Source organism: Haliotis cracherodii, unplaced genomic scaffold (assembly GCF_022045235.1).
Source record: "Haliotis cracherodii isolate W230 unplaced genomic scaffold, xgHalCrac1.p SCAF_18, whole genome shotgun sequence".
In the NCBI taxonomy this organism is placed as follows: Eukaryota; Metazoa; Mollusca; class Gastropoda; order Lepetellida; family Haliotidae; genus Haliotis; species Haliotis cracherodii.
In genome coordinates, this window is record NW_027266273.1 from 8,252,390 (window position 1) to 8,277,184 (window position 24,795).

The 24,795-nt window shown below is 40.6% G+C and overlaps 1 protein-coding gene across 1 annotated transcript in view; it reads left to right on the forward strand.

Moving 5' to 3' along the window:
* Positions 1–21,245, forward strand: part of LOC139465741 (innexin unc-9-like) — a 41,471-nt gene extending 20,226 nt beyond the window's left edge. The window contains exon 3 of the mRNA XM_071247579.1: positions 17,336–21,245. Coding sequence (XP_071103680.1) covers positions 17,336–18,566 — 1,231 coding nt within the window. The 3' untranslated portion in view covers positions 18,567–21,245. The remainder of the gene's footprint in view (positions 1–17,335) is intronic.
* The last annotated feature ends 3,550 nt before the right edge of the window (positions 21,246–24,795 follow it).

Below are 24,795 nucleotides of genomic sequence, written 5' to 3' on the forward strand. Positions count from 1 at the left end.
ACGTACTGAGGACCCAGTCTTGCCCCAAATTTGTCGTACTGAGGACCCAGTCTTGCCCCAAATGTGACGTACTGAGGACCCAGTCTTGCCCCAAATGTGACGTACTGAGGACCCAGTCGTGCCCCAAATGTGACGTACTGAGGACCCAGTCTTGCCCCAATTGTGACGTACTGAGGACCCAGTCTTGCCCCAAATGTGACGTACTGAGGACCCTGTCCTGCCCCAAATGTGACGTACTGACGATCCATTCTAGCCTGAAATGTGACGTACTGGGAACCTATTTAGCATGAAAATGCCCAAATGGTCATGGAGACGTATTCTGCCATGTAATCCCCACCGTGGTTTCAGTGTTACAGTCTACTTGTTATTAAAGTACTTATACACATTTAACAGATGCCTTATTTCCCCAGTGATTGTTGATTTCCTATCATTTCCGAATAAGGCGGTGTTATGAGAAATGTTTCAGTTTTACGTCAGAAATAATCAAGTGTTGTTTCGCAAGGAAATTTGAATTCACTCCGCAGAAAAAAAGATCTTATGACTGAAAGGTCACTCTTATTTGCATGCAGTTCGGGTGATTATATATGAGGACTAATTGTGCATGATCGATCATTAGTACGGACTAATTGGTACAATGATATTTGTGTAAAACTTCCGGACTCCATGATGTAAGCAAAAGGCAAACATTCCAGGATGGCTCTCGAAACCGAAACTTTGTCACGAGAAAAATACTAATTTCGGATAGATTAACTACAGGGATCTCTGCAATGTCGTAAGTAATTGGTTTCGAGATTTGCGTACTTAAAAATATATGTTTTTTACATTGTCAGTCATATCTGATTTGGTGTCTGAAACTGATATCCCGTACAACTGTGCTTGTTGGCTGGTCATTTGGGAACGAAAATCGTTAGCGTGAATCTTGAAATGTTGGCTCTACTGTTCTTTCTCCATAGCCTAAACAGCTACAGTAAACTACGGTTATAACGAACTCATAAGGACTACTAATTTTAGTTCGTTATAACCATAGTTCGTTATAAGCATATATACAGAATAACTAAAGCAGATAGTCGGGACCAAATAAGTAAGTTCGTTATATCCGTCAGTTCGTTATAAGCGTGTTCGCTATAACCGTAGTTTACTGTATCTATATTTCGGTTATGAATGTTTCCTGACTTCTAGACTGACATTTAGTCCCGGAAATAAAGTTATCTTATTTAAAAATATATATCTAGTAAATAAAAATGAATAAAATCAAAATGGAGCCCCGAACAATCCTTAATTTTAGCTGAGCAATCAAGATTTGCCTAATCATTCTAGACTTGAGTAGGACTTCTTTTTTAATTTTTCTCTCTAGAGTCTGGGGGACAGACTACCTGAGTTCCATAGCGTCGAATTACTAATCGGAGACATCACCCGTGGTCTAGTGGATAAAGCGTCTGGTCGGAGGGTCGGTGGTTCGATCCCCGTTCTCGTCGTACTAAAAGACGTTAAAAGACGGCACCTGCCTGGCGCTCGGCATTAAAGGGGTATAACAAGAATTGGTCATTTCGGAGTCAGTACACTGTGTTTGCGTGGTGTACTCGTGTTAAACTGCAGCGTTGTAGCTCTCAGTAGGTTGGTACGATGACACCAGTATTAGTGCGGAGTAGTAAAAGCGCACATACACACACGCACACACGCACGCACGCACACACACACACACACACACACACACACACACACACACACACACACACACACACACACGTGCATGTAGGTCGCAATATAGGTGCAATAATATCTATCTTGAATGTGATGTTAAACCCCATTCTGTACCTTTTAGGGGACCGGGGAATTGACATAGTTCACACGTGACACCATGACAACCTGTGTCACCAGCACACCCATCAAACAGCTCACAGTATCGTGTATGTTACCCAAACCGTTGTTGATATACCTCATACACACTCAGTTGATAGATGCTTGTTTGGTGAAGAGATTTTACCGTTAAGATATTGACCTCGGTTCTGTAATACGACTGTAATGATGAGCATTAAAGTTCGCTAGCGGAATAACCTGTTTGGGCATGTGGTGGATTTGAAAATATCATTTCTACAAATAAAAGTACAAATTTTATGTTTCTTTGTGATGAATCAAGAAAGATTTCAAATTCCAATGAATATATTCGATGAAGGCAATGAAAGTCTTTGGTTTCTCACCAAAGCCTGAACATATTTTTTGGTTACTGTTAAATATGCTGAAACGTTAGAATAGTTTGGTAAAATGTTCCGGGTGAGGTGGACCCGTGAAGATCCGGGGTAGAATAGGTCTTCAGCAACCCATGCTTGCCGTAAAAGGTGACTATGCTTGTCGTAAAAGGCGACTAACGGGATCGGGTGGTCAGGCTCGCTGACATGGTTGATGCATGTCATCGATCCCAATTTGCGTGGATCGATGCTCATGATATCAAACACTGAACTGTCTGGTCCAGACTCGATTATTTACAGACCGCCGTCATATAGCTGGATTATTGCTGAGTGCGGCGTTAAACAAAAAAAACAAACAACCAACCATTCCGGGTGAGGTGAAATGGCGTTTACCGTCCTTTAGATTATTGCACTTATATGGACAAATGCTTGTAGTTTTGTGTGGCTACTTTTACTAGTCCGGACGTTGAAGTGCAAACCCACTGAGATAAGAGGATACCCCACTCAGACACAGTGTAATGACTCCGAGACGACCTGTCCTTGTTTTAGCCCCTTGAGGTAACAACAAGAACCATCATTTAACGCATTTTAGTATCACGCGACCAGGGGATAAGACCAACGACCCTCTGATCTCCGGCCAGACTCCACTGGACCACGGAGGTGGTCGAAAAACGTTAGAACATTTAATGTTAACATATATATCAATATTTTGAACTGGTAGTCGACTTTTCATAAGAAGATGTGTTTACGCAGAGTTCTAATCAAATTTGGATCAAGGTCTCCGCAGATGTTTGTGTTCGTGTATATTTTATGTCCCAACGTAAATTGTTGGATCTGGAGCTTGAAAAAAAGTGTTGGTCGGGCAGCCGGAGTCAGTAATATTTTAGACCCAAAAACAAAACAGGGAGTAGATACCCAAATGGCGGATCACCTTCTGCAACCAACTCCCTTGAGTGAGCTGGTTGACCTAGTATGGCTTCTTACCCCGCGGCGCTGACGGAAACTGACGGTGTCAGGTACTGGGTTGCCTGCCTAAGGCTAGACATCTATTAACAGATCAATGCTAGATAGGTAGAAGTCATCTGAGCTTCTAAAACTAACTTTTTGTTACAATATATCATCGCTAAAACTTCATATGACTGCTAATAACGTATTAATATATCACTCGTCATAATATTTATAGTCCTATCTAGCATGTCAAAGGACTCGTTTAATCTCAAGGTATGATAAATTACGAAGAGTAGCAAAAGATATAGGCCACATTTCACATATTTAACTTATTTACCTTGGTATATAATTGAGGAGACGTTTGAATATTTGCACCTGCATAAAAATGAACATTTATGAGTGAAATGTATAGTTTAATAACATATTTCACAGCTAATATGTCTGTCGTGGTGGGGTGATAAATATATTTGCCGACGACCTTTTCATGGACATCCTCTCAAAAAGTACACTAACTGATACGTTCGCCCATTAATGTAAGCACCAGTAGTCAGTGGTAACCAAGTGCGAAGCTGGACGCTGTGTCCATCATTCCTCGAGACTGCGCCAACCCACACACAGACAGATATAGCTTGTCATACAGCGTTCCCGGCATACCTCCCCACCCCCCTCCCGTCAGGACCCCCTGTCAAACACAGGCTTGGCTAGCGTTCCCTCGATCACGTACTGAGTGACAACAACACAAAACACGTCGTCGGTCCGTCCACGGTGGCGTGTTTGCTTCCACGGGCGTGAAGTGCATTTAATCCGATGTTCTCTATGTGCAGAAGTTGAAAGTTCCGTATAAAGTTTCGCCCGTGAACTCTCAGGAAAATATTTTTATTGAATATTGAAGGATGTTTCCTCATTCATGTCACGTGTCTTGAAACATTTCCCTAGTCGTTTCCGTGGTGGGGATTTGTTTTGCGCAACGTTGGCTAAACAGTTATTGCAGCAATGGAATAATTATTTCGTCAAATGTCACATTCCTTGACTCTGTTTGGTTAACTGTATAAATCATAACATTTACCTTGTTAAAACAGTTGCATTCCTGTATTGCTGCATATATATGGGTGTAGATATAATTTGCACCAAAAATGCAATTTCATCGTTTTGACGATCGTTCCAGTATTTCGTCAGACTGTTCGTGCCCCGACATGAATAAAGTCAATATTGGCTCGTTTAAGTACACTCGTATTTCAATATATAACGTGGCGATTTCTTTGTATAATCTATTGACGTTTTGTGACTTTCCTCCATATTGAAATGCTATTTTATTCATTGTTTTGATAGTATGGTATAGTACTATGAATTATTATGACGTTGAACGCAAGCGCAATATACAACCAAATCTGCCGTGTGACCTCTAAGTGATATTGCAAGACACGATACAACAGATTAAGTTCTTTGACAGAGCTCGATAAGATAAAATCGATCAATACCCTTTGATAGGAAATTTATTACATTGACTACCTAAGTCAGAAGATCAATATATTTTTGAGACCGAAATCCAAAGTCCTACATGCCAAACCCCTTATCTATCACCCCTGTAGCCAGGCTGTTGTGCTGTGTGGTCAGGGCCATACCTGACCCCCGTCCGTGTCCCCTCCCTGTCTCTGACTCGGCCCAGGCGACCTATCGACCCCACGCGTGGTAGCTCAAACAGATAGGCGATACTAGAAATGATCATTTGAATTTATGCAAATGCGTGTCAACCTCCTATTTGCTTATATTCTAAATGTGGTACCTGTGTCAAGAGTTTCTGATATCTCCCTTTCTGTAACACGAACAATCCTTTGCACTTTGTAAATCTGATCGGGTTTTGGCATGATTTACTGACGATTATTAAGAATAGTTCGCAATCTGGGGATCAACTTGAAGATGTGTTTTAGAAAGCATTGTGCCTTATCCTACCTTAAGTCACTTTGGGATATAAATGTATATAAACTGTGATAAATCCAAACCTGCAAATTTTCAAAGGATACAACCAGTTTAAGAGTTTTCAGTTACATTTACGGTACCTTTCATGACAAATTCTGTTTATTTCTTAATTTTAAAAATTGACAAATAAAAATTAATTTATGTCTTTATCTTAACACATATTCTTTTTTAAATTTGCCATTTCCCTCTCCGTTTGGGAGTATCACGGAAACCTGTTCTTATCACTCACTGTAGACATATAGTGACGCTTAAATGACCTCTTACCCATCAGCACTGCTGTTCGTACAGGCCAAGCAGACTTGCCATATGTCCTTCACCGAGTACACCTACACACACGTGGTTTCAGAACACGGAGTCCCATGACTCAGATCACCAACTCCCAATCTGGTTTTACTACCTGTCGCTACCTGGGGTTAAATCACCCTCTCCAACCTTTACTGTGTGTTCATTCAGACGTATTATACTTACTTGTGTATATTATTCATCCAACTGAAACCACAAGCATACATAGGACCCCCTGCTCCAACTCTGAAAACCTGGTCACACTCTTAGAGGCCGTTTCGACGGATGAATGACATATATCACACTACGTTTGATACTTAAACAGCAGCACCCCCAGCAGTTTTGATGTATTTATAGAATACAATTCGTTAGTGTTTTTGTACGTTGTCAACAAAGTCATTATAAGTACACACTTTACGTACATCTAACCCTCGTTGTCTCATGTCCAGTTATGTTCAATTATTGCCTATAAGAGAGTATAACCTGGACACCAAGGCGTCATTAATGTTAGTTTGTTGTTTAACGCCGCACTCAGCAATGTTCCAGCTATATGACGGCGGTCTGTAAATAATCGAGTATGGGCCAGACAATCCAGTGATTGACATCATGAGCATCGATTCACGCAATTGGGATACGAAGGTTAAAGCGTTCGCGCGTAACGCCGAAGACCCGGGTTCATTTCCCGATATGGGTACAATGTGTGAAGCCCATTTGCGATTACCCACGCCGTGATATTGCTGGAATATGGCTAAAAGCGGCGTAAAACCAAACTCACTCACTCACTGATATACTATGATTTTAATATAGTCATAATGTTTGAGCTCAGAATCATAGCCACATCATTTGCGTTGCATCTATGCATCAGATTAACGTTACACTTAAGACAAGAAGATAAAGGTTTAGTTTTGTCTCCATATCGATAGTCTGTACAATGACTAGACGTTTGAATATCTTGTTGAACAATGAGCTTTGTTCCTCGGTTTGACCAATGAGCAGTTCCAGTAAACACTTTTACCACTGAACGAGCTTTCTCCTCATTCAATCATCCATGTCACATCCCTTTGCCCAAATGCATTGCCTATTGTAGTCGATTTAGCGTGGGAACAGTCACTTACAGTATTCAACCTAGCAGGGGTGCTACAAGGTTCTTCATTGTATCCTATGTTTTGTATGTTAATGCTTACAAGTCGTGACCTCCACTGAATCATGTTAAATCCATGCGTCGTAGCGTTATTGTATTTTAATGTATAGAAGAGCAAAATGCTTTCAAAACATGTTCAATATTCCTTTTAAAATGTATTTGAAATACCCTGTAATACTCTGCTGAAACTAAAGTTTCAAATGCATAAATTCAGCCCAGTTTACTTCAGATGAGAGTCTGCAATCGAATATATCTATTACAAATATGCTACCATGTCTTCTTCAAAAACTACAACGGAATGCATGAATTTATAAAAATACTTCACGCCCTAATGAAAATGAATGCAAGATTTTCTTTTATTATGGATGCCTCCTCTTTGAAGTAAGACTGGCCATTCACGAAGACTCCTTTGTAATGTACCACCCTGCTATTAAGTCTAAATGAGGAAGCAAGATGCCATTACCCCTACGATAGCCACCCAATGCCAATTTACAACCCCCTTCACTGCCTCAAGGGCATGGGCAATTGCTTCTAAATAGACCCACGCCAAAATGCCGCCCATTATGGCCACGGCCTGTGTACCTGGTCCGACAGATGTCTTTATGCAAGAGTGTCCATTGTCCAGTCGTCTGACCTACATCAATCCAACACTGATCCTGGTTAAACACGCCAAACCAAACACTAACACGATCCCTATATCTTGGCTGTTTGTCGAGAGAACTTAGACACACAAGGTCCCACGTCCCCTCAACGTAACCGAGCTACGTCACAAACAATATTGGTTCTGTTTGGGCCACAACAAATTGCTTTCTTGTTCCTTAGGATAGCCCTTTTCTTTTCTCATTGCATGAAGGGATTTTCCAATCAGGAACATATTTCTTTATTTAGCCTCGGAAGTATCTTGCCAAAATATGTATTTATAATCAGGAGTTCGAATCCCGGTTCAGCCGTATTATGTTCCTGGGATTCACGCCCACCGCCGTGATATTGCTGGAATATTGCTAAAAGCGGCGTAAAAAACACTGAGTCGCTCACTCGTAGGATTTCCCACTCATGGGTCCCCTCCCACATCAAGATGAACATGACGTGATGTTTCTGAAATTCTGTTCAAATCGGCGTTAAAACTCACTCACTCCTTAAACATTTGTGGACAACAACGTGCTATTGAGGACAAACTGACAACGATTTTATAATAGTTGACCACATTGCAATACATACCCTAAGAAAATATTAAGGGTATGTTATTGGAAAAGAAATTGTCAAAGAAAATATCGTTCCTCGTTAGTTAAGTTTTGAGAAAGAACAAGACAATACTGTCTTTTATGTAGTTTTGGCATATTTATGAATATTTAGAATGTTGGGAGCCCGACACTTACAGCGTTTGCGTATCACACAGATTGTATCAGTTTGAAGCCCGTTGTGCAATTTGTGAAGATGGTATAATCCGATATGATGGTTGCAAAAGGTAGATGTAACACCCGGTGTTCTTTTGATTATGACTATGACCCTGTCTCCAAGAACTCGTCAAACAAGGTTAATATCAAGACTTGTTTGAACCTGTCTAGAAGGTATTTAGAAATGGCATTTCCACTGATATCTAAATAAACTCATCTGTCCACAATTTGTTTTGTTGCAATAATTATTCATCAGGTTAAGATCTCCGTAAGTTGTAAGCGCACGCCGACATATTAAAAACCTCCCAGCAGCTAGAACTCATATGAATCCCTTTAAAGTTTATAGAGTACAAAACTTATTCAAAGTCGGTAGGAACCGCTTTTTTTAGGAGATTCGGCATGTTCTAGGTTTACGACCTTGGAAAAGACGAAAGTTAAGCTTAAATGCATTACTTTGAACGTAAATTAAATATATCAGCTTACACAACGTCTTTGAGTGCTCAGCAAGGGTTTTTAATAAGCTGCTTTTCAAATTATGACGTACATTTAAATCAACCGATATATCAAACCTTTTTTTCGCGACCTTTATGTGTCAAGTAAAACCGTACAATGGTACGGATTAACGTTACATCACGAAGTGACCATTTGTTAGTATTGTTACGTGTGACCTTCACTGTCATGTTCGTACATGGACGTAGGCACGCGTCCGCCATGACAACGCAATCGTGGAGGGGATTATGAGTTCATACCTGGTCAGGGTGATCCTTTGTTGTACTGTTAACAAACGGTAATAAGTAGGTCAAATTTACATCGTTCAAAAAACAGTTTTCTGGGGCAGAACGAAAGAATGATTCGATAATGCTGAGGGAAATAAATAAATAAATAAATAAATAAATAAATAAATAAATTGTGGATGCATGTGATTGACGTGCCATCTTGTCGTGAACGTAGGTGTTTTTCAGCCTCTGTTTGCTTGTATCCATAAACTATCTTTTATTCAACACACACTGCAATAGTAAACGTTCTTACATGATAGCCCTCTTTATTTGCTGTAAGTATCTGATGAGATCATATATGTGTAACCCTTTGTGTTGTAGGGTATTTGATAAGGTTCCCTTTGGGTTAGTGTATTGTGAATCGAAACCGGATAACTATATTTCAGTTGAACATGGACATATAGAATAAAGTTTACCGAGCTTTGAATGTTTGCCTTAGATTCTCATGACACGTGATTTATAACTACACAATGACACATTTAGACTAACTGATCTATTTATTGAAACAGGCAGATATGAAGGTATTGCAAGAGAACACAGACTTTGTAGGATTTGTAAAACTGATTATACTGAAGATGAATATCACTTTTTATGTGTATGTCCAGTGTATGAAGATTTAAGAGCAACATATCTAAATAACTATTTCTACCGCAACCCAAACGGTAACAAATTTTGTAAATTAATGACTTGTGATTGTACAGAAACTATTAGAAATCTATCAATGTTCATTTATCATGCCATGAAACTAAGAAAATGTATGAAGTTGTAACACGCCCCACACATTGTACTATAGGCCTTTGGCCTCATAAGTATCATGAATAAAGATTGATTGATTGATTGACTAACTGTTACTACAAATTGACAAATTCCTTAAAAAAACCAATAAAGCATACTTCATTATATAGCTATGTCACATGGGCATCAATCAATTTTGAATGAGTTCAGAAAAAAAACCCTTTCAAAATCATAGCTTCAAGATGGTTATGAAGTCAAACTAATTGGCTGGAAGACCTAACTTAAGATATGGACTTAATCGTGACAATTGAATTCCCTTTCTGCAAAAGTCAGAAGTACATCTCGCAAAACAACAGGGTATAAGACTAAACCTTGCCCTGTGATTTTATCACACAAAGCCTAGACCCATGTCGTTTGTGGAATGGTCACTCTGTGGCCACTTCAAGTACTAGACCCTTGGACATAGCTGCAACGTAACTCAATGGACTGGGTCACCTGGTGAATGCAATTGCGTTATTTGTCTACCAAATGGGTAAAAGGTTAGCGTCTTGACCTAGAGGGATCCTCTTGTCTGGGCCGGCGTGGTATGTGATGAGTATTGTGCTTTACTTTGTACAAGGGGCGGAGGGCCACATTCAGCGAGTTTATTCCTGTACGTATTTATGAGGTCAGTTTGCTGCTGGGCTGCAGTGAAGTTAGCAACGAACCTCTCAAAAACCGCAGGTCCGCAGGAAATATTTGGGATCACCGATTTGACAGTTTGAAAATGAATCACCATACAAGAACAAAAAGTCAGAATGCTTAAAGATAGACGTGTATATGATTACAGTTGTCCGGTTTCTGAACTACTGTCTGTGGGTTATTAAATACAGAATGACGGATTGAGAGCCGATATTTGCTTCATTGTTTCTTCTGTGATAACAGGAGGTTGTTTATAGTTCGTAACAGTATCTTATTTACAGATGTAAAATTTATAATTGATAAGCTACAAACAGACAAAGCTGCAAAAAAATTATTTTACCCTTCGTGAACCAACAGTAGTCCTTCAAGCGAAACCATGTACTTTATGTTACTGTATAATTCATGTATTTGCGTAAACAGGAAATTTGATACATATTTTCATATACAGGTCACAAGGTATATTCTTGCGGCACCGTCAGAATCCAAATTATTTACATTGTTTATCCTTCATAGTAGTTACACGGTCATAATTCTCTCAATTGATGTCTCGTTCCACCTCAAGTTAAGTAGGATAATTATGTCGGTCGGTTTCCAGTGAGGGTAACATGTGATTATGTGCATACGTCCTCGGTGGCTGGAGACAGGATGGGTGATACCGACTGGGAGGAAACGCATCATGTCCTGACGTGAATACAACCAAATGTTATGTCCTCAAACCTTTGGACCGAGTCGTTTGTCACAAAAGAAATTCAGTGTACGTGCTTTTGATAACAATGGATTGTGTTTGGCGTGTTCGTTAATAAACTTCACTGAGTTCAACAACAGAAATAATTATATTGTAAAATGAAATATTCTATGTGTTCTTGAACACTGTCTCTGTCATCCTCGAAATTCGTCCTCGTCCATTTCAGTTAATTCATCTCTGTTAACCCGTAGAGCTCGACAAAGGACATCTGATCACAATAGTTGAAGTTGTATCGTTCTAATTACATATATATAGTAGATAGGTTGAAGTGTTGAAATGTTCACAAGTATATATCGGAGTCATGTGTTCCCTGTATACTAGCATACATAACCGGACTTGCATCAGTCGAGTTAGGGAGTGTAGGAAACTGACCTCATAATGACCCGGAGCTATTAAGACAGGCCAAGCCTTGTTTGGTTCATCAAACCGGAGACCCGTGTTCGAAACTTCCAACCTGATGCATATACATACAAATTCATATACAGGACAATACGTACACTCACAGACAGACCCACAGAGCAAACAAATTATTAACAGGAGAGCAACTTAATGCAGATGTAGGTGGAGGGTTCATAAGGGTTGGGAAGCATCGTCAAGGGTTGGAGTGGCACACGCCACATGACAGCAAACCAACCGATGACGACGAGAAGCAGTTTATTTTGTGACCACGCATTTTTATCCCAAGCGTCTTATTTCGACCTTGGCCAGCGTGTCTGAAGGTCACATGTACTTGGTAGTATGTAATACTAACACCCTCGTTGACCTACTCTGATGCTTACAGTAGCGTCCTTTTCAATTCGTCATACCTAAAGCCACTCAGGGGAGCAAGCTGGTGACTTCTCACGCGTTTTAGCATCCAGCATATTCAGAGCCTAATAGACGTGAAAGCGTGACGCTCGGGATTTCAAAAAAATATTGATCCCAACCTGCAGCCTCTTATTTCGGTAACGGCTCCATTTAATAATAACATTAGCTATCATGTATCATACCAGTATTATCAACAAGTCATGTATTTGATTTAATTTTTCAATATTCTCAGGGGTCACGGGTGGCCCAGTCGTCAAAGGCGCCGCGATTCGCTGTGCAGAGTTGCGTCCCTTGGGCACGCCAGAAACCTATGATCGTGGGTTCGAATCCCGGTTCGCACCGATTATGTGTCTAGGTTTGTCAGCATCATACCCGTGCTCGTGGGTTTCATCGAAGTGGTAAACGTCTGAGACCTGCATCACTTTAGGCTTTCCTCCCACATTAATCTGACACGCCGCGATATAACTGGAATACTGTTAAAAGCGGCGATAAACTCAACTCACTCACTCACTCACTCAATATTCTCAACTCAGATTGTTAAAATGTGTGTGCATTTACACAGGTCGTCATGTGTATTATTTATCCAGTGGTATGCAAGTATATTTGAATATAGTCATCGTGATTTGAACAATAGACTGACAATCGTGAATATGGTGAGGTGAACTGGGCATTAACGTCGCGTCCACAATTATTGCACTTACGGAGCGACGTCCTTGTTTTATCCCCTTAATGCCGGCGCCCGACAGGATAACAAATACCATCTTTTAACGTCTTTTGGTATGACGCTACCAGGGATCGAACCCCGAAACCTCCGCTTTACCATTAGACCACGGAGGCGGTCCGAAGGTGGTTAAGGCCCGGGCACTTTGAAATATGCGCCTGACAGTGACTTAACGACCTGTTCCCGTGCAGGGGGAAATTACATATGAGTCACCTGTAGGTCTGACATGCCTCGCTTTATGAGGAAATTCAGCTTGCGAAACGTTGAATAGAGTAGAAACAGGAGACAGTTCTTATATGAATATCAAACTTGTTTCAGAAACCGCCCGTAACATGATATATGTAGCCTAATATGCATACGCCTGCTTTCATGCTATGTCAGCGATTGCAAATCCAAAACGCTACAAAACGTACACTTATACTGTCAACAGTCGTGGTGTCATGGTGGAAGATACTCCGTTGCCAGAACCTATCGTTTAAACATACGTAAGATGGAGTTGTAACAGTTGAAGTGGACCCGTGAAGATCCGGGGAAGAATAGGTCTTCAGCAACCCACGCCTACCGTAAAAAGCGACTATGCTTGTCGTAAGAGGCGACTAACGGGATCGGGTGGTCAGGCTTGCTGACTTGGTTGATGCATGTCATCGATCCTTTTTGCGTTGATCGATGCTCATGATATCAATCACTGGATTGTCTGGTCCAGACTCGATTATTTACAGACCGCCGTCATTTAGCTGGAATATTGCGGAGTGCGTCGTTAAACAACAAAAACAACAACAGTTGATGTGTGATCTGGATGAGTTTGTCACTCTAACCCTGCATGGGTCGTTGCTGTCACCTATATTATGACTGGATCATATTCGATTAATCCAAGCCGATATTATTTGGTTTTAAATGCCGGCTGCGCTGTAAAACACGATATTAATCATCTCATTTGTAAAATGGGTTGTTCATGGTACCTTTAAGATCCCCTTTCGGCTTTTTTCGGTGACAAGTGCGCCTATCCTATGGGCATTTTTTGAGGAGGGTATTTGCACAGCTATCAAATGAACCTCATCTTAACACCAGCTTTTAAAGCCTCGTACAAACACTTTTCTTATCTTCAATTGCACATAGGTACGCACCATACTTACAAACACATACCTGATCTGCTAGGTGAGAGGAGGGCGTAACTCTGCTTCCGAGCGGGGCGTCGGGAAACTAGAAGCAGCCTTTACCTGTGTGTGGCATTTAGGATTTGGGAAAGTCTGTCCAAATATTTGCTGGTCCCATCTCAATACGAAGGACGTCGCATGTGGCATTAGTTTGATCGTTGATAATTGTTTGAAATACCTTCCTCAGAAATGGATGCAATTGTCCAGATAACATATATGCGCTAATATATATATCTGTGATTGCAAGGTGTGTTGCTTGGGTGGCAGAGTCCTCTAAGGCACCGCGATTCGCTGTGCAGAGTTGCGTCCATTTGGCTCGCCAGAAACCTATGATTGTGGGTTCGAATCCCGGTTCGACCCGATTATGTTTCTAGGTTTGTCGGCACCATACTCGTGCTCGTGGGTTTCACCTAAGTGGTACACGTCTTGAGACCTGCATCAGTTCAGGCTTTCCTCCCACATTAAGCTGACACGCCGCGATATAACTGGAATACTGTTAAAAGCGGCGTCCTACCCAACTCATTCACTCTGATTCTGGGGTTTTGTAATTTGGTTCTATCTGACCATATCTGTAACGCCGTAACGCCTGGTATCATCACTAGTTCATTGTGATTCTTGGACGCATTCTCATCATATGGTCGGAATTGTACTATCGAAGCTTGGCAGAGATTTCTTATGGATATGGAAAGGGGTTTATCACTGACCAGTCTCAGATATTCCACTTATTTCAAATCGTATACTATCTAATTTTGCGCCGCCACTCCCAGTAGTAGAAATATGCTGATGGAAATAAATAGGGGAACGTCAAGGGTCGGAGTGAGTGAGTTGGGTTTAACGCCGCTTTTAACAGTAATCCAGTTATATCACGGCGTGTCAGCTTAATGTGGGAGGAAAGCCCGAAGTGATGCAGGTCTCAGACGTATACCACTTTGGTGAAACCCACGAGCACGGGTATGGTGCTGACAAACCTAGAAACAATCGGGGCGAACCGGGATTCGAACCCACAATCATAGGTTTCTGGCATGCCCAAGGGACGCAACTCACAGCGAATTGCGGAACGTCTTGGAAGGGATTCATGTGTTTGATATAGCATATCGTATATGCCCAAAGCCAAAAAGAGACTATTCGGCATACTGTAAACAAATCAAATATTTGAACAAAACATTGCACTCATTTTTGTATTTTCTTGACATGAAGCATTATTAATGACAACATTTTGAATGAAGCTATTCTGTATATTTATGTGGTCCTTTAATTGTGTCATCAGTATATTATGGAATGGAAACAGTGTGACTAATTGTAAAGTGATCATGTATAATGCCTAAGGAATCCCTGCATGACGTCCTAGAGAGTAGCGCCAAGGAGCTACGGAAATCCCTCCTTCGGGATACATGTAGTTCTGAATCCATTGTACGTGCTTTGCGACGCAATTATAATCTATGATAATTTTACTTATGTTCGAAGACAGGATCTGTACACCATACACATATATTATTCTAAAGCCTTTCTCATTCGAGTCATCTCAATAGGCAGTCATAACTGTTTCTTCTTTGTAGGGACGTTTTGACACATGCACAGAAACGATTCTTCACTGCCACTCTATGTTTATTTTCAAACTCCCAATCTCGAAGAGCAAAACTGAAATCAATCCTTTGAACTGTATTGAAAGCACAGCCGAAAGTTGTTCAGACTGTACCCAGTTGGTCTTTGCGAAAGGTAATACTCAATACAACCACTCACTGAAAGACTTTAACCGCACCTGCACAACAGTGACATGTGTAAGGGTCTGTTGACAGTTTTGTTACATTCTGTACACGGTACGAGTCATGCTAAGCGGTTGTATTTGGTTATTCTCCGCGAAGTAATTACCATGCCGCAATACCGTACCCAGAAACCAATTGAAAACGTTAAAGCTTAATTCACCGTTCCTAATATATCAGACACATTTGACATCATTGGAAATATTCAAACAGGTTTTGGATGAGTGAGGGAGTTGGATTTTAACGCCGCTTTTAACAGTATTCCAGTTATATCACGGCGTGTCAGCTTAATGTGGGAAGAAAGCCTGAAGTAATGCAGGTCTAAGACGTTTACCACTTCGGTGAAACCCACGAGCGCGGGTATAGTGCTGACAAACCTAGAAACATAATCAGGGCGAACCGGGAATTGAAACCACAATCACAGGTTTCTGGCGTGCCCAAGGGACGCAACTCTGCACAACGATACGCCTCACCTTAGATGACTGGGCCACTCGTGCCATCGGTTTTGGAAAAAGTGGATTTTGGAATGGGCTAATTTATACTAGGAAGAGAAGTAATCTACAAGTTTATACGTGTTCCTGTTCGGGACCATACCTATTGGATTTCGCATCCAATTTATATAATGAGCATTGAGGGTACAACTATAAAGTGGTTCTATGATGTAAAGCTCTATACAGCAACAACAATTACTCTTCATACTAGGTGAAATGATGAATGTAAAGTTCATAATATTTCCCTGAAACAAATCTGATGCCCACAATATCCAAAATCCGAATCCAAATGTTAAAACGTCGCAAAGAAAGTACACAAATTTGTAAAATAATCAAATAATCAAAGAGTAGTAAAGGTGAAATCGAGTTCGTCATTCAGCTGTAATGAGAAAATGAGTGTGAACGTGAAACACTATGCTATACTTGACTAAACTGACTCCCTTTGATAGGTATCAAATTTCAATTATTTCTTATCTGTTACATTTCTGTGTTAATTACGACCTTCACAGACACTGATTTGTAAAACACTGTCACTCATAAATACTCATTTTATTGATCATACCGTATGTTGTAACACAAAGTAGTCTACATGTTATGAAACAGTATTACTGTCTTTCTCTGAACGGTTCATAAATCAGCCATTCATACAGATAGCGTACGTGTAAGAGAGTCCCCCTGGCCTAGATCTAAACTGACTTGACTCGACCGCCTGCTTTACACACTCTTCTAATCTGTACACATTGTCAAAGTCCAAAGGCGGTCTGGTCTTCTTGAAGGACAATAAAACCTTCACAGCAATTCGCACCGAGCTAATAAACCATACACCACGACACACCCTGTTGAGCATACGATATGTGTGTTATTACTTATGTTATATATAAGTAGATCAATGCAGCTAGGGAGGTGAACAAGTATTTTTGAGCGTTTTTGTAGGCATGCAATTTCCTCCATCAAGCGACTTCAGTCGTCACATTGTTACCTGATCAAATCACACCTATCTATGAATTACTATTCCCTTTCTTTTGTATTGGTATTTACAAAATTGAAGAGTCCTTTCTATTCTACACATGATTTATCAGACGCTTGTTACCCCTGATTGCGATTGACTAACAGAGCTTGCTGACTTGATTGCTTGTTAACCCATGATTTTCGTAAGAGATGACTAAGGGGATCAGGTGGTCAGGTGACTCGGCTGAAACATATCACCGTATCCCGATTGCGTGGATCTATGCATATTATGTCAATTACTCGATTGTCTGGTCCAGACTTGAATATTTACAGACCGTCGACATATCGCTGGAATATTGCTGTGTGCGGCGTTAAAAAACAAACATACAAACTGATTGATTGTTTAAAAGAACTACGGCGTGGGGCGTTTTTTTATGACATCAATCACTGGTTTGTCTGGCTCAGACTCAATAATGTATAGGCAGCCGTGGTATGTCAATATTGCCAAGTGTGGCGTTAGACAGATACAAACAACTCATAACCTGGTGATTAAGCACCAATAACTTACACACATTACTTTGTGTTTCAGGTCTATAGGCTCTATAATCGGCGGGGTGCCGTCCTTGAAGAAGCTTCAAGGGGCGAGCAACGACGACTGGATCGACAGACTAAACCATGTATGGACGGTTTTTCTTTTCGCCTTATTCGCTATCGTAGTGAGTACTGGGCAGTTTGTTGGCGACCCAATTCACTGCTGGTGCCCAGCGGAGTTTACGGGAGCCTATGTCGATTATGCCAAATCATACTGCTGGATTAAAAACACGTACTACATCCCTATGGACACGCCCATTCCCGTGGATCATGCAGAACGCGATTCCGAGGAGCTGACCTACTACCAGTGGGTTCCTCTCATTCTCCTCTTCCAGGCGTTCATGTTCAAGTTCCCCAACATCTTATGGAGAGTCTTCAATGGTGGCGCTGGCATCAATCTGGACAAAATTGTTGAAATGGCCGAACAGACCCAGATGGGATCTCCTGAAGACCGTAACACGACGATCGAACACATCGCCAGGTACATGGACAGATGGCTGGAAACACACAGAGAGTATCACTGGAACATCATCGTCAGAGCTAAACAAAAGATGGCAAGGTTCTGTTGCTTTTTCTGCAACAAGCGAGCCGGAACCTACTTAACTGCATTTTACCTCTTCATCAAAGTCTTGTACGCCGCCAACGTCATTTCTCAGTTTTTCATCCTGAACGCTTTCCTGGCAACTGAATACAACATGTATGGTTTTGATGTCATGGCCATGTTGGCCTCCGGGGGAACATGGAAAGAGTCCCCACGGTTCCCTAGAGTCACGCTTTGTGACTTTAAGATTCGTCAGCTTCAGAATATCCAAACCTGGACAGTGCAGTGCGTCCTTCCAATCAATCTCTTCAACGAAAAGATCTTCATTTTCATCTGGTTCTGGCTCGTCCTCGTTGCGGCTCTCACATGCGTCAACATGGTGGCGTGGTTATACAGGGTAATGTTCAAGAGAAACAGACCAGCTTACATCAAGAAGTACCTGAAAATCAGCAACGAGCTCCACACAGGGTCCGACAAGAAACTGTGCGCAAAATTCGCTGACCAGTATCTTCGGGATGATGGTGTTTTCGTTATTCGAGTCATCTCCAAAAACTCTACAGATCTCGTTGCTACAGACTTAGTGTTTAAACTATGGAAGATCTACAAGGATAAAACTCTTCCAGCCAAGAACCCTGAAGATGATGAGCCAACAGGAGATGAGGATAAGAAAGCCTTAGCTTCATCATAAACAAACGAACATATAGAAATCATTGTACACCAATCGGCAGAACATCTGGACCAGGACATAAGAGACGACGGAAGTGGCATGGCAAATTCTGTTGAAGCTGTGTAAGCAAAGAAAAACCGATTCTCTTAAGTTGGTTTGTGGTGATAGGTGTGAGATGCAAGCTAGCCACAAAACACATGTGTCATGTGCAACACATGCTTGTATGTGTTTGTAGTTATAGAATCACTGAAATTAGTCTTGATAGTAAGAACACAAGTGGGTTGTTTACGTGATTTCAATGAGTGTAAGATCAAAATAGTCTTCCAAGTACATGCAATGTACAACCACCAATCTTGATTTACTAGACTCCAGGATGCTAGCGTTCAAAATATTTCCGCTGCTAATTCTAACTTGCGGTAGTTTGTTCTGTGCAAGAATGACATTCATTTACAGTTTTGAGGTTATTGTTTGCCCATTTCATCCGCAAAGAGATGGTTTATAAAGCTAGGACGTACAGGTGTTAGCTAACAACATACTAATGCCTATTTGCACAAAATACTAACACGTTCAGCTTACCCCAACAAGGTACCCCAGCATAGAACCTTCTTTTTTGATTTTATCTGAGTGAACATGACTTGTGACTTCACAATGGCTACTCAAATTTGGTCGTTCCGGTGGTAATTCCAAAGTGATTTAACATGAACTAGTTGCATAGAATAACCTTTCAATGTAAATCTCAATGAACAAACAGTCCTCGTTTGGAAAACCAGTCATGGAATTTAATATGACACTCAACTCTAATTGCTAATCACTGCCAACACCTTAGAGTTCTCAGTGAAAGGGTACAATAATCTGCACAGTGTTCTCTGAAAACAATATATTGAATTAGCGTATTGCTTTAAGCTAGCATTGATCACTGAACATCTCGTATTTAGTTTTCCATATTGCTGGCGTGTTTATCTAGTCACTAAGCATACACGTTATAACACAAATTACAAAATGTATTAAAAATTAATTTCGGACAACCCCACATTCCGTACAGTTGTGATAAAGAAATCAAACTTAAAACATTATTAACCAGCTTAGTGTGTAATATAGATGTAGATGGTCATGTAGATGACATATCATGGATATATATATATATATATATTGGTAGGCTTTGGTATAGAGTTAGATAACTAACATACCTTACAAGGTGGCTGTTCAATCAAAAGTATGTACATGTATGTAGTTACTAATACGATATTGTTCTAGAGTAGATATTGGCATTGCTTTGGTACATGTACGTCATCATAGATATCTGATAGTATGGGTTGTCATGCAGCTGTCTACGAAATTGTACTGATTTCCCATGAAACTGAATTAATCAATTGCTGGTAATCGTCTTCTGCCATTTGTACCTGCTTGTTTATGCTATCTGTTAACACAAGTACTATACCTGTATGTTCCAATGTCTTTCCATTCTACATGGCTCAGTAAATCATATGGCATTATGATGTTATATTTATGAAGTGAATCTGTATGATCTGTCACAAATAGTCATCTATGCAAATGAGATGGTCTTCCGCCTAGTGCCACCATTAGCTGAATGGTGAGTTTTGCTCTTCTTCGTAAAAGTAACGAAGGATAATTGTGATAGCCAATTTGCCTGTACTGTTCTTCCATGTAATATAGATATATTTTCTACAGTTTATATATTACGCCCAGGTGGTCACAATCTGCTAAATGTAAATACATGTGTTTTATTTGTGTTTTATTTGTGTTATTGATGTTATTACTATTAACGAAGCGCGCAACAAATCCAGGAACAAGTAACACGAATGTAAGATTTGAATCGACCGTACCTAAATTTAAATTTAATCAGTAGTATAATTAAGAAAAATTAATATTACTGAATCCGCGGGGTTATTAATATTACTGAATTACCATGTCTGTCTTTAATGGCGATCAGGGGAGTCAATGGGGAGAGACCACAATGGATGTTGAGTGACGTCAGTAATTGTTGTTGACCACAAAGAATATAACAAGCGCCTCCCGATGGCAAGGTTCGATCCTCAACCAGTGGTTTACATGCTCCAAGAACATTACAAGAATGCCGTCGCGTTGGGACACGACAGATAATCGTGTAAGACCCGAAATACTCGCAAAAAATGTTTCATGAATCCATTCCAGGTCACAGTCTCAACTATGTATACCAGCTGTATCTGACGTATTTCCAAGAATGTTTTTCTTTTTCATTCCATTTTCTGAGAGCACAGAAGCAAATATCATGCAAGCGCCAAATGTACAACATGTATATGTGTGTAGAAAAGTTGTAATTAGATCAACGGCCTAGGGACCAAACTACTAAGTTCCACGAAGATATATTCACCATTTTTCATTTAATGTTCATTTCATTACGTGAGGATGCAAATATTTTATATTTCCACACGCTAAACCGATATTGGTGGGTTGTTACAACGAACTGTACATACTGTTTCCTTATCTGGCCTGGTGTATAAGTTTGACATATATCCATTCACTGGAACTTTCTTAATTCAGATGAGAGATCATCTAAATAGTTATCTCTTTTTTAAAATAGATGAACTTTATGTATATTTTCATTCAAGGAGATTTATAACCTTACGTTGTTAACATGAATAAAATTTAGATTGATTTTTAATGTCAACATTTAATGTATTATGAAAATGCAAGTACAAATAAAATATATAATATTTGCCTGTCGTTATTTGTCAACTTTGTGTCTTGCTTGCGTGTCTTGTGCAATGTAAATCCACATTCGTGTTCTGCGGCTCTCAGCAGCCGGGTCGGTGTGGGATGACATCCCGAGGTAATGCTGGTCTTAGAATGTTTATTGCTTTGGTGAAACCAACTACGAATAGCACGTGAATTGTGTTTCACAACTAGGGGACGTAACATTCAAATTGCGATGCGTTTGACGACTGGCCTTCTGTGCCCTAATGTCAGCAAGATATGTTTTATGCAATCATGTTACGAATTATGTACTGTTACATGACATGTCGAATTCACCGAGTGTACATTGAGCCATTTACCAGGATAATACCAAGTGTACATTGAGCCATTGGCCAGGATAATATCGAATGTACACTGAGCCATTGGCCAGGATAATATCGAGTGTACACTGAGCCATTGGCCTGGATAATATCGAGTGTACACTGAGCCATTGGCCAGGATAATATCGAGTGTACACTGAACCATTGGCCAGGATAATACCGAATGTACAGTGGGCCATTGGCCAGGATAATATCGAGTGTACAGTTTGCCATTGACCAGTATAATATGGAGTGTACACTGAGCCATTGGCCAGGATAATATCGAGTGTACACTGAGCCATTGGCCTGGATAATACCGAATTACAATGGGCCATTGGCCAGGATAATATCGAGTGTACACTGAACCATTGGCCAGGATAATACCGAATGTACAGTGGGCCATTGGCCAGGATAATATCGAGTGTACAGTTTGCCATTGACCAGTATAATATGGAGTGTACACTGAGCCATTGGCCAGGATAATATCGAGTGTACACTGAGCCATTGGCCAGGAAAATACCGAGTGTACACTGAGCCATTGACCAGGAAAATACCGAGTGTACACTGAGCCATTGCCCAGGAAAATACCGAGTGTACACTGGGCCATTGGCCAGTATAACATTGAGTGTACACTGAGCCATTGGCCAGTATAACATCGAGTGTACACTGGGCCAGTGACAGGGGTAATGATTATCTAGGGTCATGAGTATTCACTATGTCAAAGGAATCTGGTGCATTATATTATGAATGGAGTCATCAAAAACGACCTTGAAAAAATAGTTTTACAACCCAGTAAAGTGATGATGAATTAGTATTTCGAGATAAAAACAAAAGACTCACAACAAATTAAGAGTAAAGTCTCACCTATCCAACTCGACGTGTTTACTGATAAACATAACATTTTGTTTCGTAGGCCTAAACACGATGGCACTCCACATGTACACCTTTCCAACTGGACACACGGTCGACATAAATGGAACACGCAACCGGAGAAGGGGGTTAATGCAAGGGAGATAACTCTCATATGTCATCTTCATCTCCCAGAAGCCATTGTCACAGGCTAGTCCACGTGACAAGGCCACGCCTGATAAAGTACTTGACCTGAGTCTATTATGAGAATCGTGGGACGTGTCATGACCCATAGACGCTGTCTGAGATTAACACACACGGGGCACCCAACGCTGAACCTCCAACAAACGAGTAAGCAGTGGGATATGTTATCTCAACATGAGATAAGATTTGAAAGTTTAAGAGTTAATTAAGTGGTTAACTGTGTCCCGTGTCCCTTTATGACTCATGCATATGTTTTTGTCACGATGAAATTGTAATGCTTGGACTTCATGTGAATCATAAACACATGCTCATGATATTGTCGTACAATCGACTCTGCTGATTTGCAGGGATTTCTTATGGATATGGAAAGGATTTTTATTCAATTTGCAACCCTAAGTCCAGACAGAATCTGTTCACCATGGTTATTATCCTTGGTTTATGATCCATGGTTTGTCAGAACCATACCCATACTGATCGGTTCAACCAAAGTGTGTGTGTGTGTGTGTGTGTGTGTGTGTGTGTGTGTGTGCGCGCGCGCGCGTGCGTGCGTGTGTGTATGCGTGTGTTGTTTAACGCCGTCCTCAGCAACATTTCTATAAGACTGTAAATGATCGAGTCTGGACCAGAACATCCAGTGATTGATATTGTGAGCAACAATCCACGCTTTCGGGGTACGATGACACGCAATCAATCAAGTCACTGAGCCACTCTTTTGAGTCACGTCTAACGACTTGCATAAGTTCAAGGGGACCAATTCTAACCCGGACTCACTACGGGGGACATCCAAGATGGCTAACGCCTACAACACGCTTCACCTGAGTCGGCTGCACGCTATGATGTGACTAAACTACGGAACTGTTCACGACGTTGTAAATCACAACTCACGAACTATGATTTCTCGAATATATAAATTTGAATGCTCGATGGACGAGCGTCAGATTCCACGTGAAACCCGTGCATAACAACGATTCTGATTTCATATCAACATCTGCCTTTTACCTTTTAATCCACGGCGTGGGTTATTAGAATACGCCAGGCCAGATATAACAACAAACCAAGACAGTAAACAATTGCATTGTGCAACAGTTACAGAGATAACACACACCTAATGCATGACCTTCCGGAAGTTCATCAGCGGCCATCTTGCTAAACACGTCTGTGACACTGAACTTGCTCTCTTCCTCCGCGAGGGGGCGCTCATATGGAGCCCATTACGCGTGGAGATAAGACATTTATGTTTCCTCCGACCCGATATTTAAACAACACTGACAAATGATAAGTAAACATTGATCATCAGTTGTTGTTGGTTTGACATTTCTCTCGGATTCACAAGCAATCGTTCCCGTATCACCTTAAACAGGTATTCCCTAGGAACCAAGTACACTTCACTGTCAGCCAATTAGATACTGTTCGTATTGCAAGGCATGTGCATGGACTGAACTTTCTCTGATTATCTTTGCTATACACACCCATCCGAGCACCAAATCATATTCATTTTGAATATAAACCTAACATGTGTCGCACGAATCTTTATGATAAAACTTTAGGTCTTTTTATCATATTTATTTGGGAAACCCTGGGGCTTCCGCTTGAAATGTCAGATAAGTGGTTTTTTTTCGGCCAACTGGACATGTAAAATCTTATAGTTCTTTCGTACCCTTAAAGGAGGTGTGGGGAAATGGGATTTAACGTCGCGGTCAGGTATATTTGGTACCCACCGGCGGCCCTTGCCACAAACACATGCAAAGGCAAGTCAATTGTTCACATTAAAAAGCATATGGTACAATAGGGAGTTGCATCGGACATTATTTTTGTCACTAATGCGTCACATTTTAAAATGTTTACATGTATACATAAAACGTTAGTAAAACATCTAAGATAATTTCAGTTGTTTTGACCAGCAAACTCCGAACGGATATTCCGATTCATATGTACAAAGAAACCGATCGCCAAGGAGGGGAGCATTGAGTTACGTTTGTATTTTGTGGGTGACTAATCTATTCCGAAAATGCTCGAAACGTTTCCTTTGTCTTCAGCTTATACAACAATGAAAATATGTTAATATATAATAATGTTAAATATAGTGAACTGCCTCAAACAAAAATCTCAAAGTGTATGATCACATCAAATAGAATTATTAATTC